Source organism: Cucurbita maxima, unplaced genomic scaffold, assembly GCF_002738345.1.
Source record: "Cucurbita maxima cultivar Rimu unplaced genomic scaffold, Cmax_1.0 Cma_Scf00032, whole genome shotgun sequence".
In the NCBI taxonomy this organism is placed as follows: domain Eukaryota; kingdom Viridiplantae; phylum Streptophyta; class Magnoliopsida; order Cucurbitales; family Cucurbitaceae; genus Cucurbita; species Cucurbita maxima.
This window is the reverse complement of record NW_019272048.1, coordinates 2463367-2485579: the sequence shown is the minus strand read 5'-3', so window position 1 is coordinate 2485579 and position 22213 is coordinate 2463367. Positions and strand designations below refer to the sequence as shown.

The 22213-nt window shown below is 34.3% G+C and overlaps 2 protein-coding genes across 4 annotated transcripts; both read right to left on the bottom strand.

Moving 5' to 3' along the window:
- Window positions 1–3005: 3005 nt before the first annotated feature.
- On the bottom strand, window positions 3006–7323 carry LOC111466935 (uncharacterized protein At1g10890-like). 3 transcript variants are annotated; one of them, XM_023111623.1, is made up of 6 exons: window positions 7084–7323; window positions 6908–6978; window positions 6640–6797; window positions 5468–5686; window positions 3485–3704; window positions 3006–3362 (listed from the first exon to the last, which is right to left on the bottom strand). In XM_023111623.1, the coding sequence occupies exons 3-6, from the start codon at window positions 6768–6770 to the stop codon at window positions 3096–3098; spliced, it is 837 nt and encodes a 278-aa protein (XP_022967391.1). In that variant the 5' UTR covers window positions 6771–6797; window positions 6908–6978; window positions 7084–7323; the 3' UTR covers window positions 3006–3095. The 3 variants fall into 3 exon arrangements, with proteins under 3 accessions (XP_022967391.1, XP_022967390.1, XP_022967392.1); XM_023111622.1 differs by lacking the exon at window positions 6908–6978; XM_023111624.1 differs by lacking the exons at window positions 6908–6978; window positions 7084–7323 and having other exon boundaries at window positions 5783–6797.
- A 2984-nt stretch (window positions 7324–10307) lies between these two features.
- Window positions 10308–13887, bottom strand: LOC111467003 (transmembrane emp24 domain-containing protein p24delta3-like). Its single transcript, XM_023111754.1, has 4 exons — window positions 13521–13887; window positions 12303–12515; window positions 10693–10769; window positions 10308–10579 (listed from the first exon to the last, which is right to left on the bottom strand). The coding sequence occupies exons 1-4, from the start codon at window positions 13731–13733 to the stop codon at window positions 10435–10437; spliced, it is 648 nt and encodes a 215-aa protein (XP_022967522.1). The 5' UTR covers window positions 13734–13887; the 3' UTR covers window positions 10308–10434.
- Between the last annotated feature and the right edge of the window lie 8326 nt (window positions 13888–22213).

Here is a 22213-nt window from a genome sequence, read left to right as displayed (position 1 = left end):
TGTCGTAGGAAAATAAACTGATATAATAGGTCCCGACATTGCATTTGCATGTTCTTGTTGCATAACTCCAACAGGGGGTTACTTACCTAGTATTGGCACTCATGTGAGACTGACGGAAGCATCGCAAATCCTGTGACCGTGGCACATGCATAGGATAGATTTGCTTTCCAATTTAATAGTTTAGGTTAATATAGGTTGAGTTGTATTTGCACTCACAGTATAAGTTAGTATAGGTTGAATTTCATTTGCATTCATAGCATAGATTAGTATAGGTTAAAAGTATAGGTTAGTATAGGTTGAATTTTATTTGCATTCAATTAGTATAGGTTGAATTTAATTTGTATTATTAGTATAGTTTAGTTGTAACAACTGAAAAAATAAAAATAAAAATAATAATAACAATAAATAAATAAAGCAAAATCAGTTAATTAAAGGAAAGAAAGAGAGAAGATTTCATCTCTTTGTGAGATCCCAACAATCCTCTCAAACGAGAGTTCTTGCACCAAAGGAAAAAAAAAAGAAAAACAAAAAGGAAAAATAAAAATGCCTCTCAACAAATATATATATTGGGGAGAGATTTGACCGTAAGTTATATCTCACATCTCTTCTTCTAATCAATTATTTAGTTTTATTTAGCCTTTTAGAAAGATACCTAAGGATTTTTTTTTAACAAATTATTTAGTTTTATCTAGCAATCCACAGCAAAGATAAAATTGATTAAATGGTAAAAAGTAATTGCTCACATAATTAAATAAAAAAGGTAACAAAGGAAGATTAAGAACAACAGTAAAAGAAAAAGAACACAAAGCTAAAAGCAAGATTTGGAAAGTATTAAAAAGTTTTAAATGGTTAAAGAGTCTATATGAAGTATAACACATGGACCGATGTAAATTAGAGAAACAATTATGATAGATTGATAGATTGATAGAACGATAACGTTAGGATACATTCCTGTATAATATGACTAAAGTACGTTCATATAACGATATGACTGTGATATGCATATGAATACTAAGGCTATGATAAGTTAGGGAACAATATAACCACGAAGTATTTACGATATGATGTGATTATGATACGACATGTGAATGACGGATATATATATATATATATATATATATGTTGTGATATGATATGAATATGATATGAAATATGTCATGGTACGAGATATGTGATAAACTGACATGTTTATGATATGATATATTGTGATGTATATGCTATGGTATGATATGTATATGATGTTATGTTAAAAACATGGAATGTTATGTTATGTCTCCTAAATTATATGTATACAGCATGATATGAATGACATAAAATCACGATAAGTGACATGAAATATAAGTCCGTTAGAATTATATATGATATGAGGACCGAAAAATGAGAAATGAGATGATATGAATGATAAACGATATGTGAAATGATATGAAAAAAGATATGATATGTACGAGACGCTAGCGGGGTTGTATTAAATGATAATGAAAATGGAAAAATATTGGGTCCTCATGCATTATGTGTGCTCATGCATTGGGGGATACCCCAGTTCTATCAAGAGAGTACATACACACACCACTAGGCAGGTGAATATCATTATGTTTTTCATAATGTTGTTGTGACGATTACGAATTCTAATGGGTGTCCGGCATAAGGAGCTACCAGAGCAGGCTCGCCCAACAAGAAAAGGGGTCCAGCAGTGTGCGAACTGTCTGGTGAGCCCAAACTCGCACGTATAGACTGTTTGTAGAGTATATGGTACACATCCAAGCTATCCATTAGGATAGGATAGTGTCTAGGAAAAGAGAAAGCCACGTGTTACCTCTATTTCAGGTTAAGACAAGGCATTCTTGTACCGTGTTACCTCTATTTCAGGTTAAGACAAGACATTCTTGTACAACTAACAACGACATCACAACTCAAGACCATGACACATGCATAGGGTAGTCTTAGACTTAGGGTCTTTTGTTGTATCATTTTCAAAAATGTTTTCAAAACAAGTAAGTTCATGATTGCATTTTAAGGAAGGTGACGTTTTATGAAAGTTTAAATTAAGTATTTTCGCATTCAATGTTCATGATATGTATACCGTTGCAACCTTGAATTAATTAGAAAATTTCAAGTCGTTACATTAGTACCGGTTGAATTGTAATGTTAATAAATGATAGTACAGGGTATTTGAGGAGGTATGAATTAATGTTGAAGCTATAAGGCGTCCATTAAAGTAATTTGGCATTAAAAGCAAGGTTAGAAGTACAGAAATAACCTTAGGAAAAATTAATGGTCATTATACTAAAACACCCCAACCAATAAAAACTTTTATAAGTTTTACTCTGACAAACTGTAGAAGGCTATAATTTTATGAGTTTTACTCTAGCAAACTGTGGAAGGCTATAATCCGAACTAAAGACCATGAAAATGTATGAAATTTGTCACTAATTCTTTCCTTGTAACTCCATCTAAAAGTTTGGTGAAGAAATTGAGTCAAATTGAGGCCTAGATAGAGTTGTACAAGAGCAAAACCAGTGAGAGATAGTGTAAAAAATCGCAACTTTTAGTAACTCAAGGATGAAGATGAATCCTTAAGACACATTAAGGAAGTTACCAAAGAAAATTTAAAGAAAATCGAGAACCAGAATCTCAAGAACCAAACCCTCGAACAGTGACTAAAATGTAAGTAGCCAATCTCGACTTTTCTTCAAAAATATTTGTAGAAATATCTTGTAATTCAATATGACCCATAATTTTAAGTATGATCTGAAGGATGATGAGTTGAGCTAAAATTAGAGGTATAAAATCCACAACGCCATCCCCATCATACTTCTGTCACGTGAAGTTGAAAGACTGCAGAGAAAAAAGGTCTGTTCTCAAAAGGGCTACACATGCAATGCGTTCCTAATAATTCAATGGCATTGCAAGCATACTCTATTATCATTCCTTGTTAGATTTAGGGGTTTTTTAAGGGGTGAGGGCGTGGGAAATTGGCGAAGCATTTATGATGTAGAGACGAAGACTGAATTTCATAAGAAAAATGGACTGGCATTAAGCAAAAAATATGTCATCCCAAATTGAAGCATTTACTTACGTTTCTTCTTGACATGTTTTTATTTGGAGCCAATGGCAAATGATAGTTTCGGCCGTGATTTGTTTTTACCCAATAGTTTCATCTGTTTAAGTCGCTGTTCCTCTTCATCCTGTTTTTTCCTCTTAATAGCCTCTTCTTTTTGCCTTTGTAGCTCTTCCAATTCCCTGTATCTTTCCTCCTCTCTCTTTTGTCTCTCTAAAGCCTCCCTTCTCTGAGCCTCCTCTACTCTCCTCCGGCTCTCCTCGACCATCCTTTCTCGGTCTTCTTTTTCTTTTCGAGCTTGTTCCTGTAAACGAAACGAAAAAAAGAAAAAAACCCCACAATAGCACATTTCTCAAACATCTGTCCAAACCGAACCCAACCAAACCAGTCTTAAAAATTAAGCAATAGATCAATCAACATTAATACCTCTTTCCATCTGGCCTCAACAAGGGCAGCTTCCTTTTCCTTCTCGAGTTGAGCTGTCACTTCTTCGGCAAGCCTTCTCCGTCCCTCCTCCAACTTCCTGTTTATTTCCTGTTTAACATCCCCAGAGTTCAGGCCCTCTTCGACTTCCTTGCGGATTGCTTCTTCCACTCTCTTTTCTGTTTCTTCTTTAAGTAATTTGGCCTCTGTCTCCTGTTGTCGCCTGAGAGAAAAATAAATATTTAAGAAAACAGCTAACCACGGATGGGTAAAATGCACCACCACCTGAAGGATCCTCCAATTCATCAACAATTAAATGACAAGTGACTTATCATGCCTTGGTCCATTGTTTTTTTCCTCTTCCGGTTTATGTTGTAAGCATAGATTAAATTAACAAACTAACCTCCAAGACGGTAAGAGCGTTAAAACATGCTTATCCTTTTAGGGCATACCTCTAATTCAATCCTGATCCATACAAAAGAGTTACGAAATTGGTGAACAGCATATTAACGATGCACCAAATTGATGATCAAATATAACAAGTCTATAGCAGTATCTTCCTTCAGAAAATCCTGTGGAGAAGAATGTCAAGTAACCTGTCGCAGTTTTAAAACTGATCACTGGAAAAACTCAAATCCTCACACTATAACATTCTTTGAATGAGGTGTATACTATTTTTTTTTTCTTATGTATATAAAGAAACTTTTATTCATATAGCTTCAAAACATCGAAAAGGTGAAAAGCGTCTTCCATTGTTGCGCCATGGAAAAAGTCTAAACTGTGACTCTTTAACCTAACAGTCAGGATTTCATGTAAAACAAGGTTCCTAGAGGCCTATCGAACTTAAACTAGTCAACAAGTGACGGACTGTACAAATATTTCATATTAGGCGTTCACATGGAATGGTAACAGCAGACTGTTATGCTCTAGCAATTGAAAAAGCCACATATTACATTAGTTCTTCCCATCTTAAAATCACTTGCTCAAATTTAAATTAGTTAGGGACTGTACGTTAGCGAGCAGGCAACAGTCATTAGAGAGAACTACTGAAACATGGAAGTCTGCACTGAAGAGAATTTACAAGAATATAAAGTAGCCAGTTAATCCAGTACAAAGCAAACTATAAGAAAGAACTAGACGGGCGAGATAAAGTCAGAGATGGGATAAGAGTCACAAAGCAGGAGTACATTGCAGAAATGAAAAGAGCAGATTTTGAAGCATCAAACAAACTATTGGACTCCTCAAGACTCCAAAAAAGTGTAGATTTCTCTGTTCAATTTGGTATAAACAATTGAAAGAAAAATAAACGGGTTCTGGTGATGAAAACACTGCCGGAATCCCACAACTAGGTTTTACTTGAGTCATTTTATACTTTTAACTCGAACTAAATGAAAGGTTCCTCGTAAAACAAACTAATAGTTCCAAACCAATTAAGCAATCAATGCTTTCGTTATAAACGACCATGAAAATGCAACATCCATGTATAATAAGTTTACGGATATGGTTCTTCATCACCCATAGCACATATATATGCCCCTCATCAACAATAGCAATAATGAGAATTTTGCAATGAGAAAAACTAAATGGGCGATAGTCCCACAGAATTGTAACATTATTATACAAATCTGTAGCCATTTTTAAGAGTTTCCAATCCTAATAGAAAAGTAGTAATAGAATTTTATAATGTGAAATTAAGGGTACCACTGATACTTGGGACAAAAATTCACTTAGTTGTCCAAATGTGAGCTTTAGTTATGCCATAATCTTTCATGGTAAAAAACCTAGAGAGCCTGACTGCAATTCTAGTAATATCTCAGTTGAAGGATTCAAAGGGTCAATGCCTACAAAGAACTAAAACGAACTAAAAAATTCAACAACTCATGAGATTTCCCATTGTTGTATATCAAAAGATTCTGCAAATGAACCCAAGGACAATTGAGAGGCAGAAAGAAAATAAAAATCAGTGAGCGAGTTTAGTTAATATACCTTTTCCTTTCTTCCTCTTCCTTTTTCAATTTTTCACTGGTACTTTTTTGCTCAATGGATCCAAGGCTAGAACTAGAAGATCTATGATGTACAGATGATGAGGAACTTCGTCGCCTGGACTTCTTGCAACTCCTTGAAGTTGGAGAACGACTTCTATGGCGTCTAGGTGTTCGTGAACGATTTCTATAACGTCTTGGGGAAATGGAGCGGCTTTTTCTTCTGTATTATGCATAGGAATTATTGAGCAAGAGATAAAGACTTCATTATACAGAGGTAAGTATCAAGCTAGCCAACCACTTCGCACCGTACAGTTACCTCATACATTGTTAAGAATAAACCTTTGTGGGCTCCATCTTTTATCACATCACATGAAGAAGCAAAGTCACTATCGAGCAATGACAGGACACCGATCAGCATATCTGATCACTTCCCATGTAATAGGAAGAACTGACTTATCTCAATTTTCTTACCGAGATCATGACTATTCTGTTTGCTTCTCAACACAATTTAGAGTTTCCCCCCAAAGACTTCTTAAATTTTCTTCCCCACTCACCATTCTCAACAAATGATTACATATCATCAGGAGTTACTTGACGATTATGCCACGGAAATCGGAAACTTTTCTTAAAATTCAAAATAGTAAAGCACAAGTACAAAACAAGACTACCAATCATCATTCATCAGCACATAAATAATAAAAGCGAGGTCGTGAAGATCCGGAAGACAAGACACACTGAAAGAGAGCATCGAGCAAACATCATGAGGACTATTTATATATAATGATCCATTTTTGTAACTGAACAATAAAACAAACACGAAAACCCAATAAACACAGGAACAAAACTATCCATACTGTTTGTTGTCAACATTATAATAATAAGAATAAATCATAAACGAACATTCAATTAGTATAATCAAAGTCTTATTACCTCATCACAGAACAAATTTAAGAGAAAAGTAAATGTAGAGCAACACTGAACAGCTTTCATATTAGAAAGAAAAAACAGGGGGAAATTAAAAGCAAAAGGAGAAAGATTCATGCAGAAACTCCGATGGAGGTGAAATACAAACCGCGTGGGAAGATATGGTGTCGTTAATCCTTTAATAATCGTTGGAGACAATTCAATCGATTAATCGAAAGTAAATAAAACTAAAAACACAAACGGGATCACCTGCTGTACGATGAATACGGTGAACGGCTCCTGTCTCTTCGACTTCTCCTGGTATACCTATGCCCTAATGGAGATGGTGAAAGCCTCCGCCTATGCGAAGGAGATCGAGATCGTGATAAATCCCGTGGCATCTTGTATCAACAAGTACAATCTTCACTCTGTTAACAAATTACATTAATTAACATTAACATAATCCATAATCCATAATCCATAAAATAAACATAAAGACATTGGATTTGAGGAGTTTCAACGACTAAAAAGGTCAAACCGGACGCTTGATTCAGGAAGAAGACGGACACAAAAATCCACAAAGAGGCAGCATGCAAAGCAGCGAAAACCCTAATATAGAGACAGTAAGTAGTAGCATAGAGTAATCGGAACCCTAATTAGAAGCAGAAAGAGGATCGGACATGAAAGCGCACACACAAACACACTCATACATACATGTATATTACCAAAAATCGCAGTTGATGAAGTTCGAATCCAGATTGAGAAGAATATGATTGCGATGGGGATTAAGGAGAAGGAATGGTGCGGATTGTATCGCTCCTCCCTCTCCCTGCTTCCGTGTTCGTCGTCGCTCCGATTGGGATGCCAAAGCTGAAGGAATCAAACTTGTAGTCTCCTACCCCTTTCGATGTCCGCTCTAAATTCCTTTTTCGCCCTAAAATTATTGTGCTCCAATCTCATTTATCGCTTATACAATTTTTAAATTCTGAAACAACACTTGATTTGATTTGTTTTTCTTATCCGAAAACAAAATCAAGATTATACACTCATCAATCCCAATTTTGATTTTAACTTAAATTAAATGAATAATGATTCATTTTAGTTTGAAATTAATTACAAAATAATATCACATATTTTCAATAAATGATAAAATACTATAAATTTTATAAAATTTTAAATATAAACGTTATATATAATCAAATATTTGTTAAAATTGGTGAGATTTGATTATTTTTTTCATTAAGCAGACTTAAATTTAAATTTTTTACAATTTTGATATTGTTGAAAATAATAATTTTTTGTTTTTTTTTTTTTTTTTTTTTTTTTTTTTTTTTTTTTTTTTTTTTTTTTTTTTTTTTTTTTTTTTTTTTTTTTTTTTTTTTTTTTTTTTTTTTTTTTTTTTTTTTTTTTTTTTTTTTTGTTTGTTTACATTAATAAATAAATGAATTAGAAAATTTTTAATAAATAATTAAGTTTAAGTTCGGAGGAAATTGATAGTGTGTCCATTATCAAAAGTTTCTAACGATATTCTTAAATTTTTGAAAAAATCTCAAAAATACCTTTAAACTTTTAACTTTTTTTTAGTTCAAAAATGTTTTTACGGTTAATGTTATATTTTTTAAAAAAAATATCGATAAAATTATAAAAGTAGGATTTACACCATTTATCTTTATGAAAAAAAATTTAAAAATCTTACCGTTAGTATATGGACGAAAGCTATCGAACCCTTGTAGATTATTTATAAATATTTTAATGTTACTTTGAAAAATTCAATATTTTTTAAACGTGGCATTAACGGTAAATCTATTTTTTAATTTTTTTTTTCAATTTAATTGTGTTTTTTAAGTTTTTTTTTAAGTGTAAATAAAACTTTTGAAAATTAAAAAATATTTTTAAAATATTTTTTTTAGAGTTAAAAGGGTACTTTTTAAACAAAAAAATTTGACCTTAGATCCAACGTCTGAACTCTAACGATGATCCAATGTCTGACCTTTAACGATGAGGTCACAAAATCCTCATAAGAATAGATTTTTCCGACTTTGGATGCTTCAATGATTGTGGAAGCTTGTGCTATAAAAAAAAAGTTTAGCATTTTGAGATACGATAAAGAAACCTACTGACTAACAAGGAATTAATTTTTTTTTTTTGGGTCTCTAACTTTCGGGTTTCTTCAAATCCACGGCTATAGTCCATCATTTTCCATTAAACCAATTCCTATGTATTCTAAAATTATTATTATTGATTCCTTAAACTAGATTCTTTAAGAAGTAGCAAGTCGGATATAGAAAGCTCGAGAATTGAAACCCTAAGCATCAACAAAGAGATAAGTAGTCAATAGGATTTTTTTTTTCCTCAAGTTTTGCTCGTATGAACCATTTGTATTTCATTAAGAACCTTATATTAAGTTAGAATTAAAAAATTAGGAAAGAATTAAGCTCAAAAACCTAATATAACATATCGAGGTTGTATATGAAATTTGGTGGTCATTAGAAAAGGTTAAAAAGTTAAATCAAGTAACGGTGTAAAATATCAAAGTCTCTAATAATAATATACCACTAGTTTATGATCCAAATGACCTCAAAATAACATCAAATTTCAAAAGAAGCCTTATTTTATGATTTCGAAGGACTTTGCATAGCTCAAAAGTCATTGAAGCACGTTCAGGGACTGAATCAAGAATTGAGGGTAAAATGACCAATATGTCCCTAAAATTTCCTTAATTTTAAGTAAAACCTATATACAAGGACACAAGATTTGTCTAAGATTTCAAGAAGTTTAGATCAGGTTTAGAATTTAAACAAAATTTGAGATATGAGTCGAGGCTTATGGGAAAATGACTAAACTATCCTTAACGACTCACTTAGTACAAGACTCATGACCCTTCTATCTATAACTTCAAGAAAATTATGATATTTATGACGTGTATATGTTATTATGAAATGTTACTGACTTGTGAGTTTAAATTAGGGCTTAAGAAAGATGCTAGATACCACTTAGAAACAAAAGAAACCAAGGATCAGGGTTCTCGGACTCATAATCCAAAAAACCCTTAATCCTCCTCTAGTGCATCATGTTCAGTAATAAAAAACAATTCACATCGTTCTCATCTATTAATATTTGGTAAAATTAAAGATAGGTTAATATAATTGGTTAGGAATTGTATCCATTTATAACTAAATGTTTTAACCACTTAATCCTACTTTAAAATTTTCATAAATCTAATAACATTTTGTATGTGAATATATATAATAGGAACTAAATGGTTACAAAATTTAAACTACTAATTTATTCAAATTATGGACTAAAAATGCTACTTTTTGGGGTGAATGGTACGATATAGAACTTCGAGTTTGTTTATAAAAATCGAACATCATATGGTACTATATAATCCAACGAAACAAGTAACCAAATGAGAAATGACATAAGATTGCAAATGAAATGCAGTTGACAAGCAACACTCCTGAGTTGGTAATGTGAACCACAAAACTAGTTAAATACCTAGAATATTCACATCTTTAGAAATAAGATAATGATTTAGATGAACTTCTGAAGTAAGTTTGACACGTCTAATGTCAAATGCTCAAATGCAGTGTGTTTGTCACAGTAAGATAATTATTTATATGAAAATGTTGGGTGATGCCTACTTATTTATAATAACTTATATAGAAAATGGTCCCGTAACGACTATTTATAGTAAAATCCAAATATAAACCGTAGATAGTTATATATATTGTAAACTGAACCATATATATATCTTTAGCTAGAATGTTGCAGATACCAGAAGTCATTCGAATAAATCTTTAAACCAATATTTTTCCAGCATTTTCTCTCCCTTGTTCTCTGTGTTCATCTAAATTGAGTAGCATTTTCTCTCTTGTTCTCTGTGTTCATCTAAATTGAGTGTGTATTAGTGGTGCAATCCTAACGAAAAAAATCCATGATAAAACATTCCTGTGATAAAATTTATTGGACAGTTTCATAGTTTACAAGCTAGTATCATACCTTTTTTTTTTATACTTGGTGGTGTAAGAAAAGAAAGTTACAAAGCTAGAGAAGAACACTATTTTAGATGAGCTTCTTTTTCTGGAAGAAGCGCGTCAAGTACCAGAGTTGAAGTGCGGAAGCCAAAATACATACACCTAAGGACATTATGCTAAACCACGCCACTCTTCCATTTGTCTTTTCACTTACTATCCTCATATCTGCTTCCCTGCAGTTCATATATATATATATATATATACATTCCCAAATGATTACTTAACTCATTCATCCACAAAATATTTTGTATATAACTTGAAGAGTTTTGCCACATAGATAGATTACCTGCGCTTCAGATACAAAAGATTCCCATGAATGGCCTCTACCAACCCTTCAAGTTTCCGGAGCTCCAGCTCAACACCCTGAAAGTTAGCAATTTGGAAATAACTTCAAGGTTAATTCTAGCATGCTCTCTCTTAGACTTCAGTCTCTATTTTTCATGGTGTTCAACCAGGGACTCCATCTAATTCTCAGCTTATTCAATGCTTACCGATAGTAAAACTATATTTGTGAGTTACCGATAGTAAAACTATATTTTTTCATAAGTTACAGATAGTAAAACTATATTTTTTCATAAGATACCGATAGTAAAACTATATTTTTTCATAAGTTACCGATAGTAAAACTATATTTTTTCAGGGTGTTCAACCATTCAATGGCTAAAGATAGTAAAATTATATTTTTTTTCACTTGTTCAACCACTCAAATGGCTACCGATAGTAAAACTATACAAAGAAAATGGTAAACAACTATTTATAATACAAAGCTGGTAGAAATATATAGGTAGATATTTATGTGGTTATATCTGTTAAAGCTATATATATATATATAATAAACTAAAACTATATATATTGGAGTGCTTTGTTAAAACTATATATATAGTAAACTGAAACCATATATATATCCTATAAACTGAAACCATATATATACCTAGATTAGAAACTATATATATAGTAAACTGAAACTATATATATACCCTAGTTATGATTAGGTAGGATCTACATTCTCAGATTCTCTTTAATCTGCTATATATAGCTAAAGTCATCAATATAAACTTTAACATGTGTGTGTTGTGTGATCCTAACATTTACCCCCAACTCTTTCCCTCCATTCTCTCATTGTTGTATTTCGCTTGTAATTTCTATCTTTCTGGTTAATGCTTGGTAAACAGTCTTATATCTCTCTCGTTGATGCTCACGAGAGAGCCCTGAACTCCCTCTTTGTTTAATACCAAGCAACCAAAACGGGTATACTAAAATTAGACAAGTCAAACTATGACTACAGAAAATGAGAAGGTGAGGAGGGAAAAAACTTAATCAAGAAGGTACACCAAGCATTTCATTGATGAATGAAATTATATACATACCCATATATATAAGAGGAAGAGTAAGGCCTCAACCAAAGATTTGCTAGCTTTAATTCATACGTTTGATGTTTTCTACAGTTATTGAACTCATTCTACATGATTCACCAAATGGTCAACAAAGAATTTTTGTTATTTTACCATTTTAAGAGCCCTTAGCCTATCAATTTCAATAAAATACCATAGCTGAGCTGCATAAAGAGCAGGTTCACTGTCTTAAACTTGGCATTCGATTAGCATGATTTTGAAGCACAAGTGTCCCAAGAAAGTTAAAAGTTTTCCTTTCGTCTTTGGCTTTTAGGAGCCACAATACTGATGATAGATTTCGAATAAAGTTTAGATAGATAGATAGATATGTAAAAATCTTGGCATTTTGAGAAGAAACAAGAGGATTAAGATGAAAACAAAGCTCAAATTTCTTCTACTTTTTCGTTTTTTTTTTTCTTCTTTTGGAAGAGGATTAGGAACAAGAGGCAACTCAATGTGAAACATATCTTGGAAGTGTATGAATCAGCTTAAGGAGAAAACACACCTCAATTTTTTCCTTTTTTGCAACTGACTCCCAATCCTTAGCTGAAATTCCAGTTCTCCATTCGAGATTTAAGCTAGCATCACCACCACCCTGATTATGGCCATCAATCCAAAAGCATGCCAGATGGTTGCCAGCCTCCGCTGTGGTGAATGCAAATTGCCCACTCGTTTGATTCTCCTTATAGTGGAGGTTGTTACCGTATGGTGATGTTACCTGAGGGAAAACAAATTACAGATTGAATAATAAGCCAAAGATACAAAGACATATATCAAAACATAGGCAACTTTTTGGATATTTTCTTCACATTCGCTTAAAATAGATAGAATTGGCAACTAATGAAGAAAAAAAATCTGGAGGTTCTTATAATTTGAAGAGACTAAAAAACGAATTGCATGGAAATCGACTTTAAAACCAAACTCTACAAAAGCCCAAGGGATTAAGGTAAAAGCCCCCTGAATGAAATCAAATATATCACATGTAACAGCCCCCAAGGGTATCAAAGCCAAACACCGAACAGTAATGCAAACGAGAACGTTGGACTCCTGGGAGTTGGATTGTGAGATCCCACGTCTGTTGGAGAGGGAAACAAAACATTCCTTATAAGAGTGTGGAAACTTCTCTCTAGTGGACGCATTTTAAGACGCTAGTCAAGGAGTGGATTGTGAGATATCACATGGGTTGGAGGAGAGGGGAACGAAACATTTCTTAGAAGGTAGTTGACGCATTTTAAGACTGCCCCTAAGGGGGTGGATTGTGAGATCCCATATTGGTTGGAGAGGGGAACGAAACATTCCTTATAAGGGTGTAGAACCTCTCCCTAGTGGACGCATTTTAAAACCTTGAGGAGGAATCCGGAAGAAAAAGCCCCGAGAGTAATATGTGGCTTGGGCAAGAGAACCCAACACGTACTAATGAGCCTACCACCGTTCATATAATCCCAGTGTCCTTCACCAATAACCAGTCTACTAATAATTATATATGGATGTGGAACACAATAACATTCATGTTCCGTCATATTCGAGGATAATACAAAACTAAAACATACATGAAAAATGTCCTCACAGAATAATGAATCAGAATTCAATCCGTCAAAGATAATGAATCAGAACTACCGGTAACAACATTTCACAGGATTCTATATTCAATCAGCCCGAAAACTACCAGGGAGAAAATAATAAACCCTAGAAAAACCCTAGCGTTGACCGATCGAGGGCTCACCTTGACGGAAATGGTGGGCGTATGGGTGTAATTCTCAGAGATTACAACATAATCAGCCATAACAACGACGTTGCTCTGGATTTCCTCAGAGACGCACTTGGTGCCGGTAGAAGGAATGTTAAGCCAAATAGCATGAGTAGGGCGCACAAGATCCGTCGCCAAGAAGGTCAAAACCAACAGCAAACACGGGAGAATCATCTTCCGGGGTTCCATTGCTGTGTTCTCCGATTCTCGGTGCTAAAAAACGAGATGAGACGCCCTCTGTCTCTCCGTTGAATAGTAGAAAACTAGAGAGAGAAGAGAAACGTTGAAATGAAAGGAGAGCACAACGGGTTTGGATGTAAATGGTAGGCTCGGCGTTGGAGCTTTAATGGCTTTGGATGCGGTTGGCATTGGTTTTTGAGAGCTTTCGCGCTGTTTGGATTTGGTTTTTTCAATTCTTTTCTACGCGATGTTTTCGCGAGAGGATCTATGAAATGAGAAGACTGTTCGGCTAATAATAAATAAAAATAAAATAAAATAACTAACATTATCATTATTTAAATTATTTAACTTAATAATTAATTTCTATTCATTATTTTTAGTATATATATATATATATATGTGTTCCAAAATCTTGTTCGAAAAGGTTATATTTAATAGTAACAAATGTTATTGAAAACTAATTTATATTCTAAAGTATCCTAATTTATTTTATTTACAATTTAATATTATCAATGGTACGAAAAATCCAAAATTATTAATGTAATCTTCAACCATATATAATTAAGATAAGAATCATGTTCAAATAATAATTTAAACAGTTTATAGAGATAAAGTTAGGTGTCTTATTTTGATAAAACTATTGATACGACCCAGACCCACTTTATAATTGTTACAAATAATTTGATCCAAATCGAGACTGGATCACAAAATATTTTATTTTTCTGTATAAATCAATTAATTGAGAACGATTAATATTTCATAGAATGATCATATGCGACTTGATCGTAATCTTGAGTGAATTATGAACTTCTACCTTGTGGGAACTTGACTTTTGATTTGCATGGGTAAGAATGACTTTCATGGTCGATTCAATATGAATATAATTTCACAAAATAGAATTTACTCATTTCTAAAGAGTAAGTAGATGAGTAATTCTCTTCTATGATTATTTCAGAGCTTGAACAATGGGACCCACATTTTCATTAGCGGAGAGACTTGAATTATTGTTGGATAAAAAATAATAATCATTGATACTTAAAGTGTACGATGTAATTATAAAGATAAAACAAACTTTTCATCGAGTTGTAATTACGAGCCACTTGTAAAGTATGGACTTGTAATAATTATATTAGCGAGTTCATAGTAAGAGTAAAAGAATTTATTTAGTTGAAAGAAAATTTGAAAGTGGTCAAAATTAATATTTAAATATTAGATATAAAAAATATATTTAATTTAAATGACTCAAATTAATATTTTATATATTAAAAATATTACATAAAAAATATTAAATTTGAAAATTAGTATTTAATATATTATATATATTAAACATAAAATAGAAAAATATATTTATTGTATTTGATATATTAAATATTAAATATTAAAATAACGAAGGCAGATGAGATAGTTTAATAAAAATATATATATCTGAGATATTATATCTTAATATATTAAATATAAAAATATTCTTTTAAAGTATCCGTTTAGATTCACTTTCTCCAATTTTTTAAAGAATTTTTTTTGTGAGATTCACACTGTGTATTTGAGTCGTAGCATTGAAGACTTTAGGTAGAAGATTCAACTATTGGAGGAATTGGAATAAATAGATTAAAAATCCGCCGAACGTTCTTCATATTTCTTCCAAGTAAATTTGTTTAGTTTAACCTTCTCGATTTATCTAATTCTAAACAAAATTAAAATTGATTCCAAATCTTGTACTATGTGAATAAAATATTCATTCAAGAAATTCAAGAACGCTTGTGATTGAATCTTAAAATATATATTAATTGAACATATTTGGGAGAAGTTTCGAGTCCTTAGAATTGGGAACTAGAGGAGCACGTTCCAGTCCTAGAACTAAAACCGTTGTCATTGAACAACATAGGAGATTCAGGTGAGTCATATACAATGTGTCCCCTAAGAAGAAGGTTCCACGAGATTGAACAAAGCAATCTGTAAGGACCACTTCCCATTACCCTTTGTGGACTAAATGCTAGACAAACTGGTAATGCCCCAACCATCTTCCAAAGATGAATAAGGGTTACTTTTGCAAACGTGGTTAAAACATGGATGGAGATGTTCATGGATGACTTTTCAATCCAGATATTTAGGGGACGTATTAGTCAACGTGGGAATAGTCTTGAGATACAAGGTGTTTGAAAAAGGGAGTGACGTTATAGAGTAAAGGTAGAAGTAATTGAAGGGCTAAAATCTCGAGCCTAAAGGGTAAGTTTCTTAGGATATGTTGAATTTTATAGAAGATTTATTAAGGATTTCTAAAAAATTACGAGTTTGAATTCGGTGAAATTATTTGAGGACGGTTGAGAAATTGATTATGTTACTACTAGATTAGAGAGCTCCTTTTGAACGAATGTCGAATGCTAGTGATCAGACTATAAGAATATTGTAGTACATTTAAACGCCAATTTAAATAAGATGTATAAAGATTAAAAAGTAATTGGAAAGGAAAAATTCAAATATGCTACAATGAGCTGTGTGTACAAAATAAATGATATCTTGAAATCCAACGGTTGGATCTTCTTCAAATCTTGATATGATCTAGAGAAAGTATAGCTCATTACATCCACAATTGTAATTTAAATTGGAAGTGGGCGAGCCTCTAATCCAAGAAGATTTTTCGAGCAAAAAAATAAAGAAAAATGAACTTTAAATTCATGACCATTCGGGAGGTTTTAATGTATGTTAAAGCTCCTTCTATGAATTGAGTTTTATGCTTTCATTTGGAGCAAGAACCAAGCATTGAAGTGCCCTCAAACTTGAGTTATAAGGGTTGAGTTTTTGTGTCCCTTACTCTTGGGGTTCTTTAAAATTCGAGAGTTATGGTTCACCAATTCCCTTGCACACTCTAAACAAGATTGTCCACAATTTAGGCTTATTGTCCTCTTTAGAACGCGTCTGCTAGGGGAAGGTTTCCACACCCTTATAAATGGTGGTTTGTTCTCCTCCCTAACCAATGTGGGACATCACAATCCGAAGGTTTCCACACCCTTATAAATGGTGGTTTGTTCTCCTCCCTAACCAATGTGGGACATCACAATCCACCCCCCTTCAAGACCTAGCGTCCTCGTTGGCACTCTTTCCTTCCTCCAATCAATGTGGGACCGCCCCAAATCCACACTTTTTGGGGCCAGTGTTCTTCCTGGCACACTGCCTCGTGTCTACCCCCCTTTGGGGTGCCTCGTGTCTACCTCCCTTTGGGGTGCCTCGTGTCTACCCCCCTTTGGGGAACAACGAGAAGGCTGGCACATCGTCTGATGTCTGGCTCTGATACTATTTGTAATGGCCCAGATCCACCGGTGGTAGATATTGTCCTCTTTGGATTTTCCTTTTCGAGCTTCCCTCAAGGCTTTAAAACACATCTGCATCTGCTAGGGGAAGATTTCCACACCCTTATCAATTGTGGTTTGTTCTCCTCCCCAACCAATGTGGGACATCACAATCGACACCCTTATAATTTGGTTACTATAACCTTCGTTGGTGGTTGGTTCCTATTGAATCATTCGACAACTTTGTTAGTATTTCACAAACATAATTAATTTCCAACTTGAATTTGTGAAATACGACCTTAAGACGATCTATTTGACCTTAAACGGGGTTGAAATCAAGCCTGAGAGGGTTGGAACGACGCCAAACAGGTCGAAAATAGGTTTCCCGAGTCGAATAAGTCGCCAAGCCGGTGGAGCCGAGGGGGTGTCGCGTTGCAGACATGCCACATGGCACAACCAGAAGGCGACGTGTGTGCAACAGTCTTGGGTCGAGGCACGGGTTGTCGGGTCGAGCGCGCGGGTTTTTGGGTTGTAGTCGTGGGTCTGGGTTGGCCGCGAGTGGTGGACGGGGTCTGGACTGAAAGGAAACAATTGCAAGTGGGCTTAGGAGTGTACATGGTCCGGGTTGGGTTGGGTTGAGGGATTTTTTTGACACAACCCAATAGTTCGAGTTGGTTGGATTGATAACCCAACCCAAAACTTTTCACAACCCAACCCAACCCAACCATCTATTTTCGGTGGGGTTCAATTTTTTTTTTAAGTTTTATTAATCCACCATTTATAATTATTAGGATACAATCCTAATAAAATATATTAAAAATTCACAAACAAACACAAATCAATCTATAATTATTTAAAAGAAAAAAAAATAAAAATAAAAAATAAAAAACAAGGAGCGAAAATTTTAATATATTAACATAGTTCAACATTGTTATAAAACTAAAGACAACTAAATACATATATTTTTTTAGAATTGGTTGGAGTAACAAAAATATAATGATAGATCATTAAATTAAATTAAATAAACATTAGTTTAAAGACATTGTATATAACAAAAAAAATATATATATATATATATATATATATATAAAAATATTTTAATTGAAATATAGTGAGGTCCTAAACTATTTAGAAAAATAAAAATATATATAAATTGAGATATAATAATATTGCAACAATTAGATAATAAATACATTAAAATTTAGAATATATTTTAAAATTATTTATATATGTATAATTTATAGACATTAACCGTCTACGTCTTTGTTTCAAAATAACTTAAATATAGGTATACATTATAATTAATAAAAATCATTTAAAGATATTCTATATAACAAAAATTAATTGAAATATACGATTAAATGTGAGCTTTATTTATATATATATATATATATATATATATATTATAATTTATGAACATTTACGGCTTTGTTTCAAAATAACAAAATAGTATAGGAGAAATTAAACAAAAGATAAAAAAGATGGGATATAATAATATTGTAACAAATAGATAATAAATACATTAAAATTTAGTATAGGTTTTAAAATTATTTATATATATATAAAATTTTGAGACCTCCTTTATTTCAAAATAACAAAATACTCCAAAAGAAATTAAACAAAATAATAAAAAGAAATATATATATATATATATATATATATATATATATATATATATATATAAAAAGAAACTAATAGAAGAAATTAAAAATAATATAAAAGAAATTAAACAAATCAAAATAACAAAATACTCCAAAAGAAATTAAACAAAATAATAAAAAGAAATATATATATATATATAAAAAGAAACTAATAGAAGAAAAAGAAATTAAAAATAATGTAAAAGAAATTAAACAAAATAATAAAAAGAAATATGTAATTGCCTAGAGTCAAACCCGAGCATGGGTCTCGCTAGACTAGCCAAAATACCACTCTAGCAAACCTATTAATACTTTAAAATTCTTAATATAGTTTATATATTTTTATTTGGCTCGGGTTGCTCGGGTCAACTCGAGAGTTTTGTCCCATGAACCCGAAATCGTACCGATTTAATTCGAGTTAAGAAAAAATGAACCTAACCCTACTTGAAGTGCTATCCAACCCAACCCAACCTTTATAGTTCGGGTTGGGTTGGTTCGGGTTGTCGGGTTGAATGTATACCCCTAGGTGGGCTGGGCTGTGAACATCGAGTATTGGATTAGGCTTGCGGGTCTCGAGTCGGTTGGGTTTTTGGGTCTTGAGTCGCAGCTGATGGGTTAGGCCGTAATTGGGTTTTTTGGTTTGGGCTGAGGCGATTGGGCCGCGGGGGTGTCGGGCCGAGGTTTGGACTAGAGTGGGTTGGACATGGTTCGGGTCACGGGGTCCGGCCCTTGGGTCGGTCTTCGTCTTCTTTGCCCGGTTATTGGAAATTTTTTCGGCGATCTCTCTCTCCTCGGTAACGTCATTTCGACGTCCTTTTTCCTCATTTTTCCTCCGTTTCCGAGTCTCCTCCTACCCTTAATCCCGTTTATGGTGCTTGTTTGGTTCGTAAGAGCCTCACACTCTCGAATCTGAGAGGGTTCAGAAATCCGACGTTCTGTCTCCCTTACCCGACGATGTACGACATGTAAGCAATGTCGAAATCTATCCCTGGTGTGTGTAAAGGTCACTGGGATTGTTTTCGTGGTGTAGAACGGAGGTTTCGAAGTCGATTTTGCTATGGTTTGGCTTCGCCAGAGCGTCGTCCGTTTCTTCCTCACTCTACGTTTTTTCGTTTTCTTCCTTACAGGCGTTTGGCTGAGGGTCGAGGTCCATTGTTGTGGTGACTTCCGAAGTTTGGCGAGCTCGTGGGTCGTGTGAGAACGAAAACTCCAGCGTATGTCGGAGTTTTCGGTCTCGCCGACGACTGCGAATTTTTTTTTTTTTTTTATTTGATATGTTACATTATCTACCCTAAAAAGAACTTTCGTCCTCGAAAGTCTTGAACTCTTGGATCAATTCGGGGTATTTTTCTTTTATTTCCTCTTCTCGTTCCCACGTCGCTTCCTCGATTTAGAATTTTAATCGCTTTCTCCTGATAATTTAAGTTTTCCTCGATCTCCAGGGGTTTGTAGTCTATCACGTGCGTAGGATCTGTAATATATTTCCTCAACATGGACACATGAAACACATCATGTACACTCGAGAGTGAAGGTGGTAAGGCTAGTTTGTATGCTACTGAACCTATTCTTTCTAGGATTTCGAAAGGTCTGATAAAGCAAGGGCTTAGTTTTCCCTTACGTCTGAATCTTAGAACGTCTTTCATAGGAGCTACTTTTAGGAACACTGGGTCCCCCTCTTCGAACTCTAAGTTCCTACGCCTATCGTCGACATAGCTCTTTTGCCTACTTTGTGCGGGCACATCCTTGCTCTAATTTTCTATATTCCGAGCACAATGGGGACCTACACCATTTTTCATATAACGCTTTAAACGGCGCCATCCCGATTGTTGCTTGGAAACTGTTGTTGTATAAGAATTTCATTAAGTGTAGTTTAGTGTCCCAACTCCTCGTGAAATCCATAACACATGCCCGAAGCATGTCTTCTAGGATTTGGTTTAATCGTTCTGTTTGGCCATCAGTTTGTGGGTGAAAGACAGTGCTAAAGTCGAGGTGGGTACCCAACGCTTTTTGGAGTTCACGCCAAAAAGCCGACGTAAAACGCGGGTCCCGATCTGACACTATTGATACCGGGACTCCATGCAACCTCACAATTTCTTTCACATACAGTTGAGCCCAGTTGCTACTGTATATGTTGCCTTACCCAGTAGGAAGTGTGTCGACTTTGTCAGACGATCGACAATTACCTAAATTACCATGTAACCCTTTAGTGTCTTGGGTAAGCCTACTATGAAATCCATAGCAATATTTTTTCATTTCCATTCCAGTACACTTAGAGGTTGTAGTAGTCTGGTGGTTTTCTGCCTATGGGCTTTTACTTGTTGGCACACTAGACATTTACTCACATATTTCGTGATATCCTTTTTCATACTCTGCCACCATAAGTGTTGTTTCAGGTCTTGATACATCTTTGTACCACTTGGATGTATTGAGAAGGGTGAGTTGTGTGCTTTAGTTAGGATTTCGTTCTTTATTTCGCTCATAGCTGGGACACATAAACGTCCTTGACATAATAGTCCATCGTCTATTGACTTAGAAAAACTATCCACTGGGCCTAGTGTCAACTAGTCTAGGATTTTGTTTAGGCTAGGGTCCTCGCGTTGTGAGTCTACGATCCTCTGTTTGAGCGTGGGACGCACTGTCAGTCGGGCTATTTGGGTTATAACCTCCTTGGTTACTACCGCTATGTCAGCTCGTTTGGGTCTTTTCACCATACAGGTAGTGCCGCCAAATTTTTAACATGAACACCCCCGTCGCCAACTCCAAATCGTGTGTAGGATAGTTTTTCTTGTAATCTTTTAATGTCCATGATGCATACGCAACAACCTTGCCATGTTGCATCAGTACACAACCTAGCCCCTTTTTGGATGCATCACTGTAAATCAAGTATCTCGCAGAGCTTTCTAGGACCGTGAGCACTGGGGAAAACACTAGTCTTTGTTTTAGATCTTGAAAGTTGGTCTCACAAGTATCGTTCCATACGAAAGGTACGCCCTTTTTTGTCAATTGGGTGAGAGGCGAGGCTATTCTAGCAAAGTTTTGGACAAACCTTCGATAGTAACCTGCCAATCCCAAGAAACTTCGTATCTCGGTGACCGTAGTTGGGCGTTTCCATTTCGTGACAGCTTCTATATTGGTGGGATCTACTAAAATTCCTTCTTTAGACACTACGTGTCCCAAGAACGAAACCTGTCGTAGCCAAAATTCGCATTTGGAGAATTTGGCACACAACTTATTCTCCTTTAGAATAGTTTAGGGCTTTTCGAAGGTGTTCTTCGTCCGTTTTCAAGTATGTCAAGATGTCGTTTATGAACACAATCACAAACGTGTCTAAGCACTCCTTGAATACTCGGTTCATTAATTCCATGAACACTGCTGGAGCGTTGGTGAAGCCAAAGAACATTACTACAAACTCATAGTGGCCATATCTGGTTTGAAAGGCTATTTTCGGTATATCTTCGTTTTTAATTTTAATTTAATGGTATCCTGATCAAAGGCCTATTTTGGAAAACACTGTTGCCTCTCGAAGTTGGTTAAATAGGTCCTCGATGCGTGGTAATGGATATTT

Bases quoted from the DNA above. Each gene is read 5' to 3' on its own strand.
- LOC111466935 (XM_023111623.1), bottom strand. From the start codon at position 6,770: ATGCCACGGGATTTATCACGATCTCGATCTCCTTCGCATAGGCGGAGG. The intron at 5,687-6,639 runs GTGATCCCGTTT...TGCATAATACAG, and splicing joins CCGTATTCATCGTACAGCAG to AAGAAAAAGCCGCTCCATTT. The intron at 3,705-5,467 runs GTATATTAACTA...TTTTTCTCTCAG, and splicing joins GAAGAGGAAGAAAGGAAAAG to GCGACAACAGGAGACAGAGG.
- LOC111467003 (XM_023111754.1), bottom strand. From the start codon at position 13,733: ATGGAACCCCGGAAGATGATTCTCCCGTGTTTGCTGTTGGTTTTGACC. The intron at 12,516-13,520 runs GTGAGCCCTCGA...GTTTTCCCTCAG, and splicing joins CGCCCACCATTTCCGTCAAG to GTAACATCACCATACGGTAA. The intron at 10,580-10,692 runs GTAATCTATCTA...TATGAACTGCAG, and splicing joins CTTTTGTATCTGAAGCGCAG to GGAAGCAGATATGAGGATAG.